This window comes from Oncorhynchus mykiss, chromosome 5 (assembly GCF_013265735.2).
Source record: "Oncorhynchus mykiss isolate Arlee chromosome 5, USDA_OmykA_1.1, whole genome shotgun sequence".
In the NCBI taxonomy this organism is placed as follows: Eukaryota; Metazoa; Chordata; class Actinopteri; order Salmoniformes; family Salmonidae; genus Oncorhynchus; species Oncorhynchus mykiss.
The window spans coordinates 88,281,362-88,301,307 of NC_048569.1; the positions used below are offsets into that span (position 1 = coordinate 88,281,362).

A 19,946-nucleotide genomic window follows, 5' to 3' on the forward strand; every position below is an offset into this window, starting at 1 on the left:
AGACTACATGCATTGCCCCCCCCCCCCCCCCCCCCTTTTACACCGGGGCTTCTCTCTGTTGTTATCATCTATGCATAGTCACTTTAATAAATCTTCCTACATGTACATATTACCCCAACTATCCGGTGCCCCCGCACATTGACTCTGTACCTTTACCCTGTGTATAGTCTCGCTATTGTTATTTTACTGCTGCTCTTTAATTACTTGTTACTTTTATTTCTTATTATTATCCTTTTTTTTCATCTGCATTGTTGGTTAGGGTCTCTAAGTAAGCATTTCACTGTAAGGTGTTGTATTCGGCGTATGTGACTAATAACATTTGATTGGATTTTTTGATCTGAGGCCTGTTTGTCTTGTCTTGCCAACTCCTATGGTTGTTGCTTGACAAAGACCACATGAGTTGGCAAGACAGCACAACATGATCAGCAGGCTAGGGTCTTGTTCCTGATCCTTTGTAAGATAAACACATCCATGATCTGATCTGAGGCCTGTTTGTCTTGTCTTGTCCTTTATCCCTGTGTAGGAGAAATGCATATACGACCTGAAAAAGAAGAACCAGGAGCTGGGGAAATTTAAGTTTGCTCTGGACTACAAGATCAAAGAACTGAAGAAACAGATTGAGCCCAGAGAGAACGACATCAAGGAGATGAAAGAGCAGACCCATGAGGTAAAACTTCCTCCTCCTGTATCAGTTCTTTAACTGGTTAACTGTCATTGTTGAATTCGTTAACCATTGCTGAAATGTCTCGAGTAGGTATAGTTGAAGTCAGAAGTTTACATACACTTAGGTTGGAGTCATTAAAACTTGTTTTTCAACCACTCCACAAATTTACTTTGCTTGACACAAGTAATTTTTCCAACAATTGTTTACAGACAGATTATTTCACCTATAATTCACTGTATCACAATTCCAGTGGGACAGAAGTTTACATACACTAAGTTGACTGCCTTTAAACAGCTTGGAAAATTCCCGAAAATGATGTCATGGCTTTAGAAGCTTCTGATAGGCTAATTGACATTATTTGAGTCAGTTGGAGGTGTACCTGTGGATGTATTGTCAAGCCCTGACCTTAGAGATCCTTATTATTCTCTATGTTTGGTTAGGTCAGGGTGGGAAATTATATGTCTTCTGTTTCTTTGTTTTTGTCTGAGTGTGGTTCCCAATCAGAGGCAGCTGTCTATTGTTGTCTTTGATTGGGGATCATACTTAGGCAGCCCTTTTTCCCACCATTAGGTTGTGGGATCTTGTTTTCTGTTTAGTGTCTTAGCCTGACAGAACTGTGCGCTTTCGTTATTTTGTTTGAGTGTTTTTTGAATAAAAGAATCATGAACACTTTCCACGCTGCGCTTTGGTCTACTCTTCCTACCACCAACGAGAGCCGTTACATGTATTTCACGGCCTACCTTCAAACTCAGTGCCTATTTGCTTGACATTATGGGAAAATCAAAAGAAATCAGCCAAGACCTCAGAAAAATAATTGTAGACCTTCACAAGTCTGGTTCATCCTTGGGAGCAATTTCCAAATGTCTGAAGGTACCACATTCATCTGTACAGACAATAGTACGCAAGTATAAACACCATGGGACCACGTAGCCGTCATACCGCTCAGGAAGGAGACGCTTTCTGTCTCCTAGAGATGAACGCACTTTGGTGCGAAAAGTGCAAATCAATCCCGGAACAACAGCAAAGGACCTTGTGAAGATGCTGGAAGAAACGGGTTCAAAAGTATCACATTGTATGATTTTTAAGTTGTTAATTTGCATTTTATTGCATGACATAAGTATTTGAAAACCTACCAACCAGTAAGAATTCCAGCTCTCACAGACCTGTTAGTTTTTCTTTAAGAAGCCCTCCTGTTCTCCACTCATTACCTGTATTAACTGCACCTGTTTGAACTCGTTACCTGTATAAAAGACACCTGTCCACACACTCAATCAAACAGACTCCAACCTTTCCACAATGGCCAAGACCAGAGAGCTGTGTAAGGACATCGGGGATAAAATTGTAGACCTGCACACAGCTGGGATGGGCTACAGGACAATAGGCAAGCAGCTTGATGAGAAGTCAACAACTGTTGGCGCAATTATTAGAAAATGGAAGAAGTTCAAGATGACGGTCAATCACCCTCTGTCTGGGGCTCCATGCAAGATCTCACCTCGTGGGGCATCAATGATCATGAGGAAGGTGAGAGATCAGCCCAGAACTACATGGCAGCACCTGGTCAATGACCTGAAGAGAGCTGGTACCACAGTCTCAAAGAAAACCATTAGTAACACACTACGCCGTCATGGATTAAAATCCTGCAGCGCACACAAGGTCTCCCTGCTCAAGCCAGCGCATGTCCTGGCCCGTCCGAAGTTTGCTAATGACCATCTGGATGATCCAGAGGAGGAATGGGAGAAGGTAATGTGGTCTGATGAGACAAAAATAGAGCTTTTTGGTCTAAACTCCACTCGCCGTGTTTGGAGGAAGAAGAAGGATGAGTACAACCTCAAGAACACCATCCCAACCGTGAAGCATGGAGGTGGAAACATCATTCTTTGGGGATGCTTTTCTGCAAAGGGGACAGGACAACTGCACCGTATTGAGGGGAGGATGGATGGGGCCATGTATCGCGAGATCTTGGCCAACAACCTCCTTCCCTCAGTAAGAGCATTGAAGATGGGTCGTGGCTGGGTCTTCCAGCATGACAACGACCCAAAACACACAGCCAGGGAAACTAAGGAGTGGTTCCGTAAGAAGCATCTCAAGGTCCTGGAGTGGCCTAGCCAGTCTCCAGACCTGAACCCAATAGAAAATCTTTGGAGGGAGCTGAAAGTCCGTATTGCCCAGCGACAACCCCAAAACCTGAAGGATCTGGAGAAGGTTTGTATGGAGGAGTGGGCCAAAATCCCTGCTGCAGTGTGTGCAAACCTGGTCAAGAACTACAGGAAACTTATGATCTCTGTAATTGCAAACAAAGGTTTCTGTACCAAATATTAAGTTCTGCTTTTCTGATGTATCAAATATGTATGTCAAGCAATAAAATGCAAATTAATTGCTTAAAAATCATACAATGTGATTTTCTGGATTTTTGTTTTAGATTCCGTCTCTCACAGTTGACGTGTACCTATGATGAAAATGACAGACCTCTCCATGCTTTGTAAGTAGGAAACACTGCCGATTTTGCAGGTTATCAAATACTTGTTCTCCCCACTGTATATCCACAGTAAAACGAGTCCTATATTGACATAACCTGAAAGGCCGCTCAGCAAGGAGGAAGCCTCTGCTCCAAAACCTCCATAAAAAAGCCAGACTACAGTTTGCAACTGCACATGGGGACAAAGATCATACTTTTTGGAGAAATGTCCTCTGGTCTGATGAAACAAAAATAGAACTATGTGGCCATAATGACCATTGTTGTGTTTGGAGGAAAAATGGGGAGGCTTTTCCTACTTTAGTTCTTAGTTTTTTCATCATTGATACTTATTTAAACCGCCTGCCAACTTTTAGCCCTCTCTTCATGTAGATGGAAATGATGACTGTGTCCATATAGATAAGAGTGGATCAGGGTTTAGATGAGTGCTATTGATCAGCTGTATGAGGGAGTATATAGAGATCGATGCTATGGGCTTCCTGTACTCTGTAGATGGAGCAGGAGCTGGATACCTTCCACAAGAAGAACGCTCAACAGGAACTGGACATCGCTGAGCTGAAGCTCAAACTCACCACCACCGACAAGGAGATGCACAAGGGACTGCAGAAGGTATGTAGTGTGTGAGGGAGAGGGATACCATTTTACCTTGAGTGCATGGCAGGTGTTTATATTTGTGTTTTTATCTTTGCATGACCAACCCCTCTTCCCCAGGTGAGGGATGTGGAGGCCCTGGTACGTAGGTTCAAGACGGACCTCCATAACTGTGTGGGATTCACCCAGGAGCCTAAGAGGTTAAAGGACAGCATCACAGACCTTTACGGCCGCTATGTACAGAAGAGTGATGTGGTGAGAGAAACAGGATGAAAGAGGGAGACAGAGAGAGTTAATTTGTATTATTTATTTTACTTTTGTATATCTACTTCACTTGCTTTGGCAATGTAAACATATGTTTCCCATGCCAATAAAGCCCCTTGAATTGAATTGACAGAGAGCAAGAGCAGCATTGTTATAGGCTCACTAGAGCTCACTCTGCCTGTTTGTGCTGCTTTTATCCTCTTTCATGCAAGCTGGTAGAGTGAATTGGGTTGTAACCTTGTAATGGCTACAGTGCTGGTCTAAAAAGTTCTCCCTGAGCAAAAATGTACCCAGAAGTTAAAGAATGCAACTCGTCATGGATAAGTAAGTTGGCTACTGTGTATTCATTGTAATCAAAGATGGCTGCTCTTCATGTCTCTCAGGTGGATATAGTTGGTGTGGACGCAGAAGTCCAGAGGGAGTACGCCCGGCACAGAGAGCACCTGGAGAGGAACGTGGCGTCCCTGAAGAGGAAACTGGCCAAAGACGGCGTGGTCCACCATGCAGACAACGTCAAGATCATGCAGGTGACAGAGACGAGACTTTTCATAAAGGACTGTTGGAGTGCCGCACACAATAGTCATAAAATTAGTGACCAACTTTATTATACACCCAAAATCTATAGGCTGTTTGTTCCGTACTATTCTTTGACTAACTGATTGGTTGATTCATTCATTGATTGCTACAGGAGAATGCAACTCTGATCAAAGAGATCAACGACCTGAGAAAGGAGTTGCGTCTGGTGCGTTCCCAGGTCCACGACTACAAGAGTCTGATGAGAAAACAGGGCAAGAAGCAGACCAACACTTTCAAAGGTGACCTGTTTCTCTCTTATCTGGACTGATTTACAGTAAAGACGACTGATTGCAGCTTTCATTGGAAATAGTCTGCAGGATAACTTTTACCATGTGGGGAAACCACCTCACTTCCTGGAGTTTATATTCATAGAGGTGCTTGAGGTTCTCTGTTTCATCGTTAAGTTGTTTTTTTCCTAGTTAAGTCACTTGAAAAAACTCCTATTTCTAAGTTATCCACATCTAAAGTAGCTGCTCAGTGAGCTGACTTTTTATCTCTGTCCCCAGCGCTGCTGTCTCCCAGGGCCGACCCCAGTAACATGGTGGTCCGTCTGAACCAGGAGGGGGACCGTATCGTTCAGCTGCAGCGCCTGGAGATTCACAGGCTCAGGGAGGAGATACACCCTTATAGACCCCCCTCCACTGCCAAGCTACCCTCCCTCCAAATCAACTCATAACCCCCTTCAGACCCCCCTCCACCGCCAAGCTACCCTCCCTCCAAATCAATTTATAACCACCCCCAACCCCTCCATCCAAACCAATTTTAAGGGACTTGTAAATAAAAAGGAAAACAATTCATATTTGAGGGTTAATATAACATAAATATATATATATTTTAAATGAGATTGGGATTTCCAAAAGTGAATGGAGGGTGTTATTGGCAGGGTCAAATCAAAGCATTGTCAGACTGGAAATTATGGATTTTTTATGACAAACTATTAATTAACAAGAACAATTGACATTGTTGTGCATGCAAAACAGTCTACTCCTAATGGCTTGTCAGTAGGCTAGCATATTTGTGTTTTATTAATGCGTGTGCGTGCGTTTTTACGGGACCTGTTTGTCAACTGGTAGGATATTCCTTCTTATTATCACCATAATAATGGGAAGTGGCAAAAACGGTAAGCCTATCATTCTCTAGACTTTAAAAAGTACTGGGAAAATCTATCTTGTCTGTCTGCTAGGTGCTATCCCAACGGCGCACAGCCCCTTCATGAGAAGTGTTTATAATTTAAGGCTGGCGCGCGGGCTTTCCCCATGGGACGCCAGCGAAAGGTCGCGCGCTGCTCTGTAGCCTACTGATGCGCTTTCCCCTCCCAACCAGCGTCGCCTCTGCGTGCGGTGACCACACCTGCAACCGGGAAAGTCCGCTAGACCTGCGCACGGTTCAGTGAGCGCGAGAGGCACACACAATCACCATCGGAGGCTCCACATCGGAGAAAGGTAGTCAGAATGATGTTGATTATTGAGACTATACTGTTTCAAACCGTCCTTTCACGCACCAAACGCGCGGCATATGGTTTGGATTTGGAAATACCTCCCGGCGCAGGAACGGAGATTTGTGGAGTCGTTCGGTTTCGAGGATGAGTAGCGACTGGGAATGTGCCAGCACCACGCACAGGTAAACAGCATATAGACAGAATACAAATGCTAGACAGTGCATGGATCCCACACTCGATTTGATGAAGCCCAGCCACCTGAAGGTGACTAGGCTATATAACTTTCTTGACATTGTTCCACCTTTTATAGTTCGGTTCTAGGCTAGCTACTTATTTGAATTATCAAGCAAGATAATTTGAGCTGAATATAAATAGCCTAGTTTACTGTCATAACGTGTCGTGATCTGTCCTCATGACAGGTCATCATATGACGGTGTCATATAGCATTATGACAGTGTTACGTTTGGCAGCCATAGGTAATGTGTTGCTGTATGTTTGTTGTAACCATGTCACCATACTGTTGAGACAATCATCCCATAGAGCCAGAGTAGGCTACATTGGAGAGTTTAGCTCACTGCAGTTGCCACATTGAATACAAATGGCCCGTTGTATTTTCTTAAAGCCTCCAAGCATATTTTCTGATAGATATCTCCCATGAAAGGACAGTGAAGCTCGTAATTTTAGAATTTGTCAACATTTAGTGGGAAATTGGTCACTCACTTGGTCCACCCCCCCATGAAGGTATTCATTTCCAGAAGTTTGATCGTGGTTATTGGCTGTTTGACTGAAGTTTTCATTCATATTTTCGAGCCTGACTTGACCCTTGACCATAAGAGATATTAAACATTGCATAAAAAAAAAAGTCATGTATTTAAAAACCAAAACATACTCCTGACTATTCTTACATCCATCATGCAAATAACACAATTATAGTTTAATCTATTTTCAGACACATTTTTGTGAAGCTGTAAGACTGGAATAGCTGAATAAATATGAACCTTTTATTGCCAGACAGAATGGGTGTAACAGGTTTTGTGGAGGACTGAACTGTCCAGTTTTTTTTATTTATTCAGGCCAACCAGGATTTCCTATACTGTAACTAGTTCCTGCCAATATCACACCTTAAGTTTTGGACCCAAGTGTTAGTGTTGGCCTCTAAACACTGTTGTAGCTATTTCCACTTGTATATATCATACAAAACAAAAGTCAGTGATGTTGTGAAAAATCCATCTAGCCTATACTTGTGTAACAGTAAATAACTATACCTAGGAGTGACCTCTCCATTGTCGTTCCCTGCTATCTCATGATCAATATACATAACATAGTCTCACCAATAAACTAAAAGGCGAGTGAGGGAACGAGGGATGGAGTGAGTGTGTGAGTAAGCGCATGCATGTGTGTGCCAGCGGAGGCTGGTGAGGGGAGGATGGCTCATAATAATGCCAGGAAACCATGTGTTTGATGTATTTGAGAGAGTGCAGGAGAGAGGGTGAGTGTGTGTGAGAGAGAGACAGAAGGTGAGAGAGCGAGAGTGTGGAACCCAGCCCTGTGAGGATCAGGTTCTATCTGGAACCCAGCCACGTGAGGATCAGGTTCTATCTGGAACCCAGCCCCGTGAGGATCAGGTTCTATCTGGAATCCAGGCTCCTGTTTCTCACAGAGCAGGGATGTTTGAATATGTTGAAGGCCGCCTCTGAGCCCATACAATAAAAAAAAATAATGGCGAACAACAAAAGGTAAACATGTTTATTGTCGTCAGCAGAATGGAGCGAGGCAACCCCCTTGCCTCGCTCCATTCTGCTGCCGACAATAAACATGTTTACCTTTTGTTGTTCGCCATTATTTTTTTTTATTGCGCAAGTGCATGTTAATTGGTGATTTGATTAGGGTTTTAATATTGGAGCTGTGCTCAATGAAGGCAGGCAGGCTCAGGCTGGCCACTACAGAGAGGAGAGTGTACATCCGAGTGGGCAGCTATAGGAGAAACTATCAGCAAAACCACATCAAGGACAGGAAACAGTCTGCATTCAAGGGAGGAAAATACTGTATGCAAATGAAAAGTCAAGTGCAAAAAAAATGTCAGACTCTTTAGATTATGTTGTGTTGTTGTTCTGTTTTTTTTTTCCAATTCTGTTCTTATCTATATTCTATTCTTCTTTCCATCCAGTTTGTGACTTATGCAGGCAAGCTACTGTAGAGCCAGGTGGCTGAGGTCTCGGCAGGGAGTCAGTGCAAGCTGAGAGGGGTAGTAACATCACCGTCAACATCACTAGGTCCTGCTGAAGAGAGATTGAAAATAACATCAGGTACAGGACCAGGGGGGAGAACAGCGGGGGAGACAAGTGTTTCCTTGTGCTGTTAGTTGTATTAGTATTTGCTATCAAGCACACAGTCCACAATTAAAATAGCATTAAGCCCAACTTAGTTGGTGTGTCTGCCAATTGTCCCCTCACCGTGCCTGGCCACAGAGAGGGTCCCGAGGCCCCTGACTGGCTGGACTGTGACAGGAACATAGACACCGCCTGAATAATGAACCATTCAGAACCTCTCTCTCTCCACCCGCCACTCCTCCATCCAGCCCTGCCTCATCCCCAGACGCCTGCCTGCCTCCAGCCCCTAGCAGCTCCAGGCTCCCGGCCCCCATGGAGCTTGGCACTGATGCCCAGCGCAAAAACAGATGGTGCCAATCCTGACCCCTCTCGTCACCGATGGACAGGAACAGGAAGAGGAGGAGGCACTGTTGCCACGGCAACTCCTGGCCACACATCCTCTCCAAGGGCCTCAGGTAAACACATTCACACAACAGGACCAAGGCGAGGACCCCGTTTGTGTCCTAGTCAGCTAACTCATTGCCTGTGAGACTTCAACACGACCAGACTTTTTTCTGTAGGCGTCCAATTCCATGCCTGCTTGGACTGTATGAGAATGTGCTGATGGACCAGGACCAGTGCAGGAACGTGACATCAGTTTACTGAAAGCCAATGAAACTCCATCCTGTCGGGGACTGCTCCTCTTTCCCTGCTGGCTGGCCTGGGCTCTCAGGCCTGGATTAATTATTAAAGGGACCCCTCAGTACTGCTGGTAGCTCTAAAGGCCTCTTTAAACACCTGCTGATCGGAGGGAGTGGTGTGTCGGTTCAAACCCTGCAGAGAGGAAGTAGGGACAAGCAGTTTCAGCCGTTTGACTGCAGATCAAAGCAAAGCTTCTGCAACTGTCTGGCTCCCTTGGCTCTCATCTCCTCCTGTCAGAAGTAAAACAACTACCATTTTGTTTATTTTGTTCTTATGTGAACCCATGAATAATTGATCTACAGACTGATTATAATGGCAAATTCCTATTTTAAAGAACACAACTTCAACATAAAATGAGACACTAATGACTTGGTGGGATGAATTCAGCAGGGCCAAATAACATAGGGAATACAGTGTCCATAAAGCAGAGCTCCTCTGTCGAGTCGACCAACAGACCGACCTTCAGACCTTTTAAAAAACTGAACCCAAAAGAGGTCTTACTAACTGATTCTCAAGGTTTTACGATTATCTGTGGCTTTTCATCATTATCACATAGCAAATTTGCGTTAACTGAAAAATGCTGCTCTGCATATAACCGTCATCAACCTTGCTAGGTGCTGCAGACGTTTGGGGGAAGTCATTGTCTGCCTCTGTGCCTGTCTGCGAAATACAGAAGAGACAGACTAGAGAATAGCTCACACAGAGGAGCAGATGATGAAGGTTTTTATGATGAGGCCTCTGGTATCTGTGATGTGAAGGAGAGGTCCTATCAGCTCTGATAAGAGAGCAGGCAGAAAGCCTCTAAACTAGAGAGGAGAATGAGGAGAGAGAGAGAGAGTGTGTGTGGGTGAGAGGGAGAGAGGGGGAGAGAGAGAGAGAGAGAGATAGTGTGTGTGTTAGTGCTGAGCGATTAGTGCTTTTTGAGGTCGGTTCGGTTTAAAACAAATAATCAAGTTTTAAAATTTTGGTTTCGATAAATACAAAATATTAGTTTTTTTTTAATTAATTATGAAATATGAGCTTGAAATAATTTTATAGCCTTTTGAATTGAAATTCCAAAGCCAAATATATTGAGAACATTCAATTGTCTCTAACACAGAATAAAGCAATGAATGAGCCCCATGATGTGACTGCCAATTACTGCTTAGCACTTATTAACAATAATGAATTCACATTTCTTTACTATATTACTACATTTTTTATTTAATGATCTCATTTTTTTCATTTCTTAAAGTCGTCATCTCATCTCTGCTCAGTCAGTAGCAGCCAGACAACCATCTAGCATTATCCCTGTGCTCCCCAACGAGCCAAGCTCCCCAGTCTTAGCGGGCTCAGTGTCAGGGCAGGCAAAAGGTCAGAACCGGAAGGACTAGAAAAACAGGAGCTTGTAATTTACAGTACATTACACTGTTGTGGGCTATACACTTGCACTACTCATCAAAATGTACTGAATGACATTTCCATAATTTCTATCATTGGTGTGATCATTGAATACATCTTCAACAATCATAGATGCAATTTATTTATTTATATACACAGTGCATTCAGAAAGTATTCAGACCCCTTGACTTTTTCTAATTTTGTTATGTTACAACCTTATTCTAAAATTGATTAAATCGTTTTTTTCCCCCTCAATCTACACACAATACCCCATAATGACAAAGCAATTATTATTTTATTTACATAAGTATTCAGACCGTTTACTCTGTACTTTGTTGAATCACCTTTGGCATCAAGCCACATACAAGGTTGTCCTGGAAGAAAACTTGCTTCCTTCTGCTCTGACAATGTTCCCCATCTCTGAGGATTGGTTTTTCCAGCAGGACAATGCTCCATGCCACACAGCCAGGTAATCAAGATGTGGATGAAGGACCAGATCAAGACCTTGTCATGGCCAGCCCAATCTCCAGACCTGAACCCCATTGAAAACCTCTGGAATGTGATCAGGAGGAAGATGGACGGTCACAAGCCATTTAACAAAGCAGAGCTGCTTGAATTTCTGCACCAGGCGTGGCATAAAGTCACCCAACATCAATGTGAAAGACTGTTGGAGAGCATGCCAAGATGCATGAAAGCTGTAATTGAAAATCAGGGTTGTTCTACCAAATATTGATTTCTGAACTCTTCCTAAGTTAAAACATTAGTATTGTGTTGTTTATAAATTAATATAAAACATATTTTATTTTCTTTGCGTTATTCGAGGTCTGACAACACTGCATATTTTTTGTTATTTTAACCAGTTGCAATTTTTTGCAAATATATGCTCTAAGTGACAATCTTTTTATTTGGAATTTGGAAGAAATGTTGTAGGTAGTTCATTGAAAACAAAATGTTCATTTTACCCAAACACATCTATAAATAGTAAAACCAGAGAAACGGATACTTTTGCAGTGGTCTCTTCATTTTTTCCAGAGCTGTATATACTACATGACCAAAAGTATGTGGACACCTACTCGTTGAACGTCTCATTCCAAAATTATGGACATTAATATGGAGTTGGTACCCCTTTTCCTGCTATAACAGCCTCCATCCACTCTTCTCTGAAGGCTTTCCGCTAGATGTTGGAACATTGCTGTGGGGACTTGCTTCCATTCAGCCATGAGAGCATTAGTGAGGTTGGGCACTGATGTTGGGCGATTAGGCCTGGCTCGCAGTCGGCGTTCCAATTCATCCCAAAGGCATTCGATGGGGTTGAGGTCAGAGCTCTGTGCAGGCCAGTCAAGTTATTCCACACCTATCTCGACAAACCATTTCTCTATGGACCTCACTTTGTGCACAGGGTCATTGTCATGCTGAAACAGGAAAGGGCCTTCCCCAAACTGTTGCACAAAGTTGGAAGCACAGAACCATGTAGAATGTCATTGTATGCTGTAGCATTAAGATTTCCCTTCACTGGAGCTAAGGCGCCTAGCCCGAACCATGAAAACCAGCCCCAGACCATTATTCCTCCTCCACCAAACTTTACAGCATTGGGGCAGGTATCGTTCTCCTGGCATCAACCAAACCCAGATTCATCCTTCGCACTGCCAGATGGTGAAGGGTGATTCATCACTCCAGAGAACGTGTTTCCACTACTCCAGAGTCCAATGGCCGCAAGCTTTACACCACTCCAGCCGACGCTTGGCATTGCACATGGTGATCTTAGGCTTGTGTGCGGCTGCTCGGCCATGGAAATCCATTTCATGAAGCTTCCGACTAAAAGTTATTGTGCTAACGTTGTTTCTAGAGGCAGTTTGGAACTCGGTAGTGAGTGTTGCAACCGAGGACAAATGATTTTTACACTCTGCTCGCTTCAGCACCCGCTGGTCTTGTTCTGTGAGCTTGTGTGACCTACCACTTCGCTCCTGAGCTGTTGTTGCTCCTAGAAGTTTCCACTTCACAACAACAGCACTTACAGTTGACAGGGGCAGCTTTTAGCAGGGCAGAAATTTGACCAACTGACTTGTTGGAAAGGTGGCATCCTATGATGGTGCCACATTGAAAGTCACTAAGCTCTTTAGTATGGGCAATTCTACTGCCAGTGTTTGTCTATGGAAATTGCATGGCTGTGTACTCGATTTTATACACCTGTCAGCAGCGGGTGTGGCTGAAATAGCCAAATCCACTAATTTGAAGGGGTGTCCACATACTTTTAGCCATGTAGTGTAGTTTGGATGTAGTGAACTACTTTTTAAAAGTAACTAGTTAAGTGAACTATATTTTTCTTAAGTGTAGCTTAATGTCTTTCAGTGTGAAGTAATTGGTAGCTTGGCAAGTAGCTCGGAGTAGCTTCCCCAACTCCGGTAGGTAATTACCACGTTTTCTGCGCTGAACTAGGTTGAATATTTGCCTATGAAAACTCCCTACAGCATCTCACAGTTCGTTCTTGATTTTGATGTCTCTCGTGATTGATAGGATTTCTCACTAGAGAAATGGCACGTTGAGCTCACAAGAAAACCAAACTAAGTGGACTTGGTTTGGATTACGTTCAGGAATTCAAGTAATTGAACCAACGTCAATCAAATAGTTGTTTAATAATCAGAAAATGTTTTTGTTAATCGATCAGCATGCGCGCGCGTGTGTGTGTGTGTGTGTGTGTGTGTGTGTGTGTGTGTGAGAGAGAGAAAATGTGTGTTTTGGTATGAGAGAGAAAAGCCAATTATATATGTGTGTGTTTTTTATTGTTTTCATCCAGCTCATATGTCACCTCAATTACTGCCTTCTATTCCTGTTATACCTGTCAGTGGCATCAGATCCAAACCTGCTGGGATTTAATTAGTGACTCAACAACACACACACTGTACCCCCCCACATACACACACTGCACACCTCGTATACACATCCACCTCATAATTATGAACTGAAACGGCGTGGAGAAGCTGGAGTCCAATAAACGCAATGCGCTCTGTTATTTAGTATCCCTTCACTTCACACCTAATGTGAACACCTTGTGACTCAGCTGTACTGTGTGTCATATCTCAGTGTGATGATCCCTGTGTGTTGATGAGGACTCAGCTCAACCTGCTGCTTGGAGGCTCAGACAGACTAGTAGTGTTCTGTTTGTGTCAGCAGACTAGACCAGGTCTGTTAGAGGACAGTTGTAATTCCTGTCAGAGAGCTGCTGCTGCTCTGTGCTCGCCTCGCTCAGTGCCTCGGCTCGCGCTATTGACTTTGATAGTAAAGGGGCTGTCAGACTTTTAAAGACAAGCTGTCTGTGCCCTGACCTTGAGAGTTGCTGGGACTACAGGGACAGACCATTGATAAAAGGAGTCATACTTGAGCCCTGTTGTGAGGGGGGCTGTAGTCAGCGTTGCGCTGCCATCTTAGAAATATCACCTCGCAGGGGAAAAAACAGGAGGTGGCACACAACACAGGAAGAGAGCTGGGTGGCTAAACTAGCCTACGAGGGGTGGCTAAACAAACTAGCCTACGAGGGGTGGCTAAACAAACTAGCCTACGAGGGGTGGCTAAACTAACTAGCCTACGAGGGGTGGCTAAACTAGCCTACGAGGGGTGACTAAACTAGCCTACGAGGGGTGGCTAAACTAGCCTACGAGGGGTGGCTAAACTAGCCTACGAGGGGTGGCTAAACTAGCCTACGAGGGGTGGCTAAACTAGCCTACGAGGGGTGGCTAAACTAGCCTATGGGATGCTGATCTACATACAGGAGTACACCATAAAGATGCTAGGCCACTATCAGCTGCTAATCTAATAAACAACACACACACACTCAAACACAGAAACACACTTCTATTTCACGTTATTTGTCTCTGTCACACACACACACAGGTCTAAGAAGGGAGAGGGGTTTTCAGGTTGAATATTCAGCATTATGTTTTCAGTCAGTTCAAACACCTCTCTCTGCAGGATACCTCTATTATACGGCAGGATCTCTAATGTTTTGAGTCCTGCTTTAAAGATTGCATATTCAGCCACGTGTGTGTGTGTGTGTGTGCGTGCCTGCGTGTGTGCATGTCAGGTGGCTCTAATGTCCCTTGTCTCTCCTCTCCCCAGGTATCCATCAGGCTGCATTTGGTCCCTGAGCTCTGAGGGTTCAGTGACAGGACATCCTCTCAGAGTGCAGTGGACTACCTGATGGACCCTGTGATCTACCAAGAGGACCTGTAATCAAGTGAGAAGGAACTGTGATCCGGTGAGGTGTCCAGTGATCCATCTACTGAGATCCACTCAAGATTTCCAGAGCGAAAGAACGGTGTTCCACTGAGAGTTCCAGTGATCCAGCTTGTGTCCTGGTAGAGTTCTCTGGTGAGCGTGTCTGTCAGGCTGGGAGGATCAGGATGCCAGAGCTGGAGGACTTCCCTCCGTCGCGGGGTGGCCAGCCGGCCGGTCCTGACCCTGCTCAGATCCAGCGCAGTGTTCTGGATGAACAGGTGGAGCTGTGGTGGTTCCGGGACCCGGCCAAGTCTCTGCTGTGCTACTGTGTGGCGGTCCTCCTCATCCTGGGCTGCGGCCTGGGTGGCGTGCTTCTCCTCTCCACTACCACCAGTTTCTCCAGTGACTGGCGCATGGGAGCGGGCTTGGCCCTGTGTCTCTTAGCCCTGGCTGTCCTCCTCAAACAGCTCCTGAGCTCGGCCGTGCAGGACATGAACTGTGTGCGGAGTCGCAGGCGGATCGATATCCTTAAGAGCGGAGGGCTGTCGGATCTGTTAGTAGTGCTCATCACGGGGCTGTGTCTGGTGGTCTGTGGGGCTGTGCTGCTGAAGCTGGCTTTGGAGCACCACATGCCCCAGCCGGGCGTGGCCCTGAACGATATGTACATCTCTGGGGTTGTGTTGTTAGCTGGAGGGGGGGCAGCGGTAGTGGGGGTAGGGGTGTACACAGGGGTGGTGATGCTGCTGGAGAGGACCAGGCCGGGCCAGAGGTTTAGGGACAGGGCTGTGGGGCTGTTCACTATCTCTGGACGACACATGGACCAGGGTAGGAGGGAGACCACCTCTAGCCTGGCTAACCTCATCTGACCACCAGAGACATGGGATGGGACAGGTAGCCCAGACAGGAGATGACTGCGACACTCATATGGACTAGGTCTGATCTGTGGGAGATGCGCACTGGGGGAGGGTTGGAGCTTATTGGCCAGCTCTGGTTTAAGGTATGTGGCCTTGTAGTTTCTGGGCCACGTTTGTTCTGAATGTGGGCCACATCCACCTTGCTGTCAGGGAAGGACCAATGGACATCACATTTGAAAATGGCATTTTAGCATAATGGCCATCTTGGAAAGCCACTATATGTTCATTGAGTTGTTGATTACCACAGCACCCCATGTGGTTCTTAAAACAATGGAATTTTGCTGGATCATGAAATACCATGAGGAATACAGAGCTGTGTCAAAACATGATATTTTTATGGTTCAAGCATGGGCCATTTTATGAGCCCAGCAGAGCACCATTCTATGATGTGGAATGAAGAGAATACTAGTGACACTGCACAGACACCGGACACTGAACATGGTGCAGAGATAATGATTCATAATGTGTCCAATGTAATAATAATAATATCATCCACTACAAAGCAGCAGGTGAAAAAGCTGCTGTAAGGAATAATCATATCATAGAATAATGTACCCAGCATCTCCAAACTTAATCAAAGTGATCAATGACACATTTTGTCACCTTTTCATGTCACAGGTTTACAGCAGTGTTGGGTGGTCAAAGCAAGCTGTGTCATCACTCACTTTGCAACGCTTACCAAGAATCTGAGGAGAACGTCCTGCATTGTTGCCATGGTTAAAGGGTACAATGTGGTTTCATTAAACAAAGCGTCTATGTGCTTGGATGCTGTTCTTGGATTTAAGTTGCTGTGTGTTTTGTGTGTGTCTGGCCCTCGCACCTCCTTATCAGGCAGTGCATGTGAGCGACCTGTTGCTCAGAGACAATAGGGGTCACTGAGGCGGCCATTGTTGTTGTACTGATGGTTGGGCACTGGGACAATGGACAGACTGTGGATCGTAAAAGGGCTGGCATCGCCCAGTACGGCTCACCCTTACCACCCTCTCTCTCTCACACACACACAGCATCGGCAGTGACTGTGCAATGAGCCAGTACAGCGTGCAATCCCTAATTGACAAGGGACTGTTCTTGGTCTCTACTGTGCACTGCTATGGACATGCCTTCTAGGTGGTGCCAGGTATGTTTGTGTACGTATGATAGAGAGACGACAGCCACAAACAGTGATGAGAGAGAAGCCAGACAGTGAGAGAGAAAGAGCTACAGACATGTTCAACGTGAGCTCCTGATTTATTTCATTTTTTTTGTTTTTAGAATGAGACACTCAAATCTAAAAAATAATTCAAGACAAGAAGTGATGAACAACAACTCAATATTCAATCAGAATAGAAAAAAGTAACTTTGCGCCTCAAATGAAGAAGTCTTGACTCGCTAGCTAGCTATACCACAAAAACCTAGCCAGCAGGCTAACATGCTAGCCAGAAAGATTTAGCTAGAACAAACCTAGCAAGGGGAGTTAATCCAACTACATCAAACGGTCAAACTGAGTGAGTAAATCAAAAGGAGCACGGACTCGAACTTTAAACATATTCTGTTTTTTGGTGTGAAGATTTTTCACTTTTTTTGCTGGTTTCTGAGCTAAATTAGAGCTAGCTAGCAACAGCAGCAGACAAACAAAACCGGTTACCAAGGCAACGGTGCAGCAAAACAGAGCAGCAGTAGTAGCAGAGCCCACAAGCACCATGTCCCCACTCCCCCTCAGCGCTGAGTCCATTCTCTACTCTCCAGAGGCCAAAAATGACACAAGGATGAAAGCTTTTAAACAAAAACTACTAAAGGGAAGGCCAGAAATCTTTTTTGCAGACCTCTACAAAAACAATAACGTGAGTAATCTCATATTTCTCCCTGACCAACCAAATGCATGGCAGTCAGCAGTCTGCTCTCACTACCCATCCATAAAGAAAGAAGGGATCTGTAATGGGTGGAAGCTGAAAGTCAAATAGACAGATGACCCTGACAGCGCCATGATAACAATTAACCTCTACAAGACTGGGGCAAAGTAACCTTAGGCTGTTTGAAACAGACTTTCAGACCATTAAGGAGAGAGCAGAGAGAGAAACTCCACCACCATCACCCCCACTCTCCCCACCCAAAAAGGCACATCCAGCACCTCTCTTCCCATCATAGTGGAGGACACGCCCGAGGAGGAGAGCGACCCCCTCAGTGCAGAGCAGGCTCAGGCCCTCCTCACCACCATGGCTGCCATGAGGGGTGAGTTTACCAAACTGGAGGGGGAGGTTGTTCTGCTCAGGGTGAGCGTGAGCAAACAGTAGCCAGACATCCACACCTTAGAAGAGCTCCTAACCAAGCTGCGGACAGAGCAGGACAGCAGCCTTGCAGGACAGCTGAAAGAGGTTCAGCAAGAGAGAGACGGACTCGAGAGAACTGGCTGATCTAACAAAGGAGGTGAGAGAGCTCCAAAAAGACAGGCAGAGCAGTACAATCTGACCAAACTAAGAGAGGAGCTGCAGGAGAGAAAGAGGACAGGCTGCAGGAGAGAAAGAGAACAGAGGACAGGCTGCAGGAGAGAAAGAGAACAGAGGACAGGCTGCAGGAGAGAAAGAGGACCGGCTGCAGGAGAGCAAGAGGACAGGTTGCAGGAGAGAAAGAGAACAGGCTGCAGGAGCAGTTATATCACCACTCTATGACCAGCCCTCACACAGCAGAGGAGCCCACCTCAACCAGCCAGGCCTCCTCAGCCCTGCCCTCACACAGCAGAAGAGCCCACCTCAACCAGCCAGGCCTCCCCAGCTCTGCCCTCACACAGCAGAGGAGCCCACCTCAACCAGCCAGGCCTCCCCAGCCCTGCCCTCACACAGCAGAGGAGCCCAGCTCAACCAGCCAGGCCTCCCAGCCCTGCCCTCACACAGCAGAGGAGCCCACCTCAACCAGCCAGGCCTCCCAGCCCTGCCCTCACACAGCAGAGGAGCCCACCTCAAACAGCCAGGCCTCCCCAGCTCTGCCCTCACACAGCAGAGGAGCCCACCTCAACCAGCCAGGCCTCCCCAGCTCTGCCCTCACACAGCAGAGGAGCCCAGCTCAACCAGCCAGGCCTCCCAGCCCTGCCCTCACACAGCAGAGGAGCCCAGCTCAACCAGCCAGGCCTCCCTAGCTCTGCCTGCTGCACACCTCACCCCAGCCCACAGAACAGCCTCCAACTGACAGCAGCACCGGCACCGACCAGCCACACCCCAGCTCCAACACCCACCAGCCCCTACTACCCCCTCCAGTCCAGAAGAAACACTGGCTGACATGGTCCTGTTGATGGACTCAAATGAGAAGTTTGTTCAGGAGAATACATTTTTCCCTAGATACAAAACGAGAAAGATGTGGTGCCAACAACGCAGAGTGCCATGGAGCTGCTTGATAAGGCTCGGGTCGGGTCGCCAAGCCACATAATCATACACACCGGAAGCAACGCCCTGCGTGCTCAGCAGAAGAGGGTGGCGACTTCACCACGGGAAGTGATTGAGAAGGCCTCCGCAATCTTCCCCAACTCAAGGATCGTGGTGTCAACCCTTCTACAGAGGAAGGACTTCCACCCTGCCACAATCCAAAGACTAAACGCCAGCCTCTCCCGGGACTGTGCCCTGCGACCCAATGTACACCTGGCCCACCATCCCACCCTCGGTCTGGACTGTGCCTTGCAACCCAATGTACACCTGGCCCACCATCCCACCCTCGGTCTGGACTGTGCCTTGCAACCCAATGTACACCTGGCCCACCATCCCACCCTCGGTCTGGACTGTGCCTTGCAACCCAATGTACACCTGGCCCACCATCCCACCCTCGGTCTGGACTGTGCCTTGCAACCCAATGTACACCTGGCCCACCATCCCACCCTCGGTCTGGACTGTGCCCTGCGACCCAACGTACACCTGGCCCATCATCCCACCCTCGGTCTGGACTGTGCCTTGCAACCCAATGTACACCTGGCCCACCATCCCACCCTCGGTCTGGACTTTGCCCTGCGACCCAACGTACACCTGGCCCATCATCCCACCCTCGGTCTGGACTGTCTCTATGACCATGTTCACCTGTACAGGGAGACAGTCCCCATCCTTGCCAAGACTCTCAAGGACGTTGCTTTAAACCGCAACCCGATCTCTCAAACCAGGAACAACGGAGCAATCTCCACCCCACCGAGATAACACCCCGGACCAGAACTCTGGACCCCCCCAGCCACGGCCACAGCACCACCAACCTCAATGCCCACCACAGCCAGCGCGGCACAGACCACACCAGCTTCAGACCCAACCAGATGAGGCCTACCACCCCCCACCGCAGACCCACACCTGGAGGAGCCAAAACCCTGCAGACAGAGCTATGCACAGTCTGTGAGAGGAGCAACTGGCCCAGCCTCCACCAATCAAATGAGTGACATTAAACAAATGCTGAGTCTACTATGCTCACAATGTGATAGGCC

General features: G+C 46.4%; 2 protein-coding genes across 2 annotated transcripts in view; both read left to right on the forward strand.

Moving 5' to 3' along the window:
- The window catches only part of LOC110523030 (cilia- and flagella-associated protein 57), a 20,894-nt gene extending 13,168 nt beyond the window's left edge, over positions 1-7,726 (forward strand). Inside the window, 6 exon segments of the mRNA XM_036979078.1 lie at positions 524-667; positions 3,630-3,746; positions 3,849-3,983; positions 4,376-4,519; positions 4,681-4,807; positions 5,075-7,726. Of these exon segments, the coding sequence (XP_036834973.1) occupies positions 524-667; positions 3,630-3,746; positions 3,849-3,983; positions 4,376-4,519; positions 4,681-4,807; positions 5,075-5,244 (837 nt within the window). The 3' untranslated portion in view covers positions 5,245-7,726.
- On the forward strand, positions 6,063-15,795 carry LOC110524752 (transmembrane protein 125). The gene is made up of 2 exons (XM_036978659.1): positions 6,063-6,188; positions 14,511-15,795. The coding sequence occupies exon 2, from the start codon at positions 14,795-14,797 to the stop codon at positions 15,473-15,475; it is 681 nt and encodes a 226-aa protein (XP_036834554.1). The 5' UTR covers positions 6,063-6,188; positions 14,511-14,794; the 3' UTR covers positions 15,476-15,795.
- Positions 15,796-19,946: the final 4,151 nt, after the last annotated feature.

Bases quoted from the DNA above. Each gene is read 5' to 3' on its own strand.
- LOC110524752 (XM_036978659.1), top strand. From the start codon at position 14,795: ATGCCAGAGCTGGAGGACTTCCCTCCGTCGCGGGGTGGCCAGCCGGCC.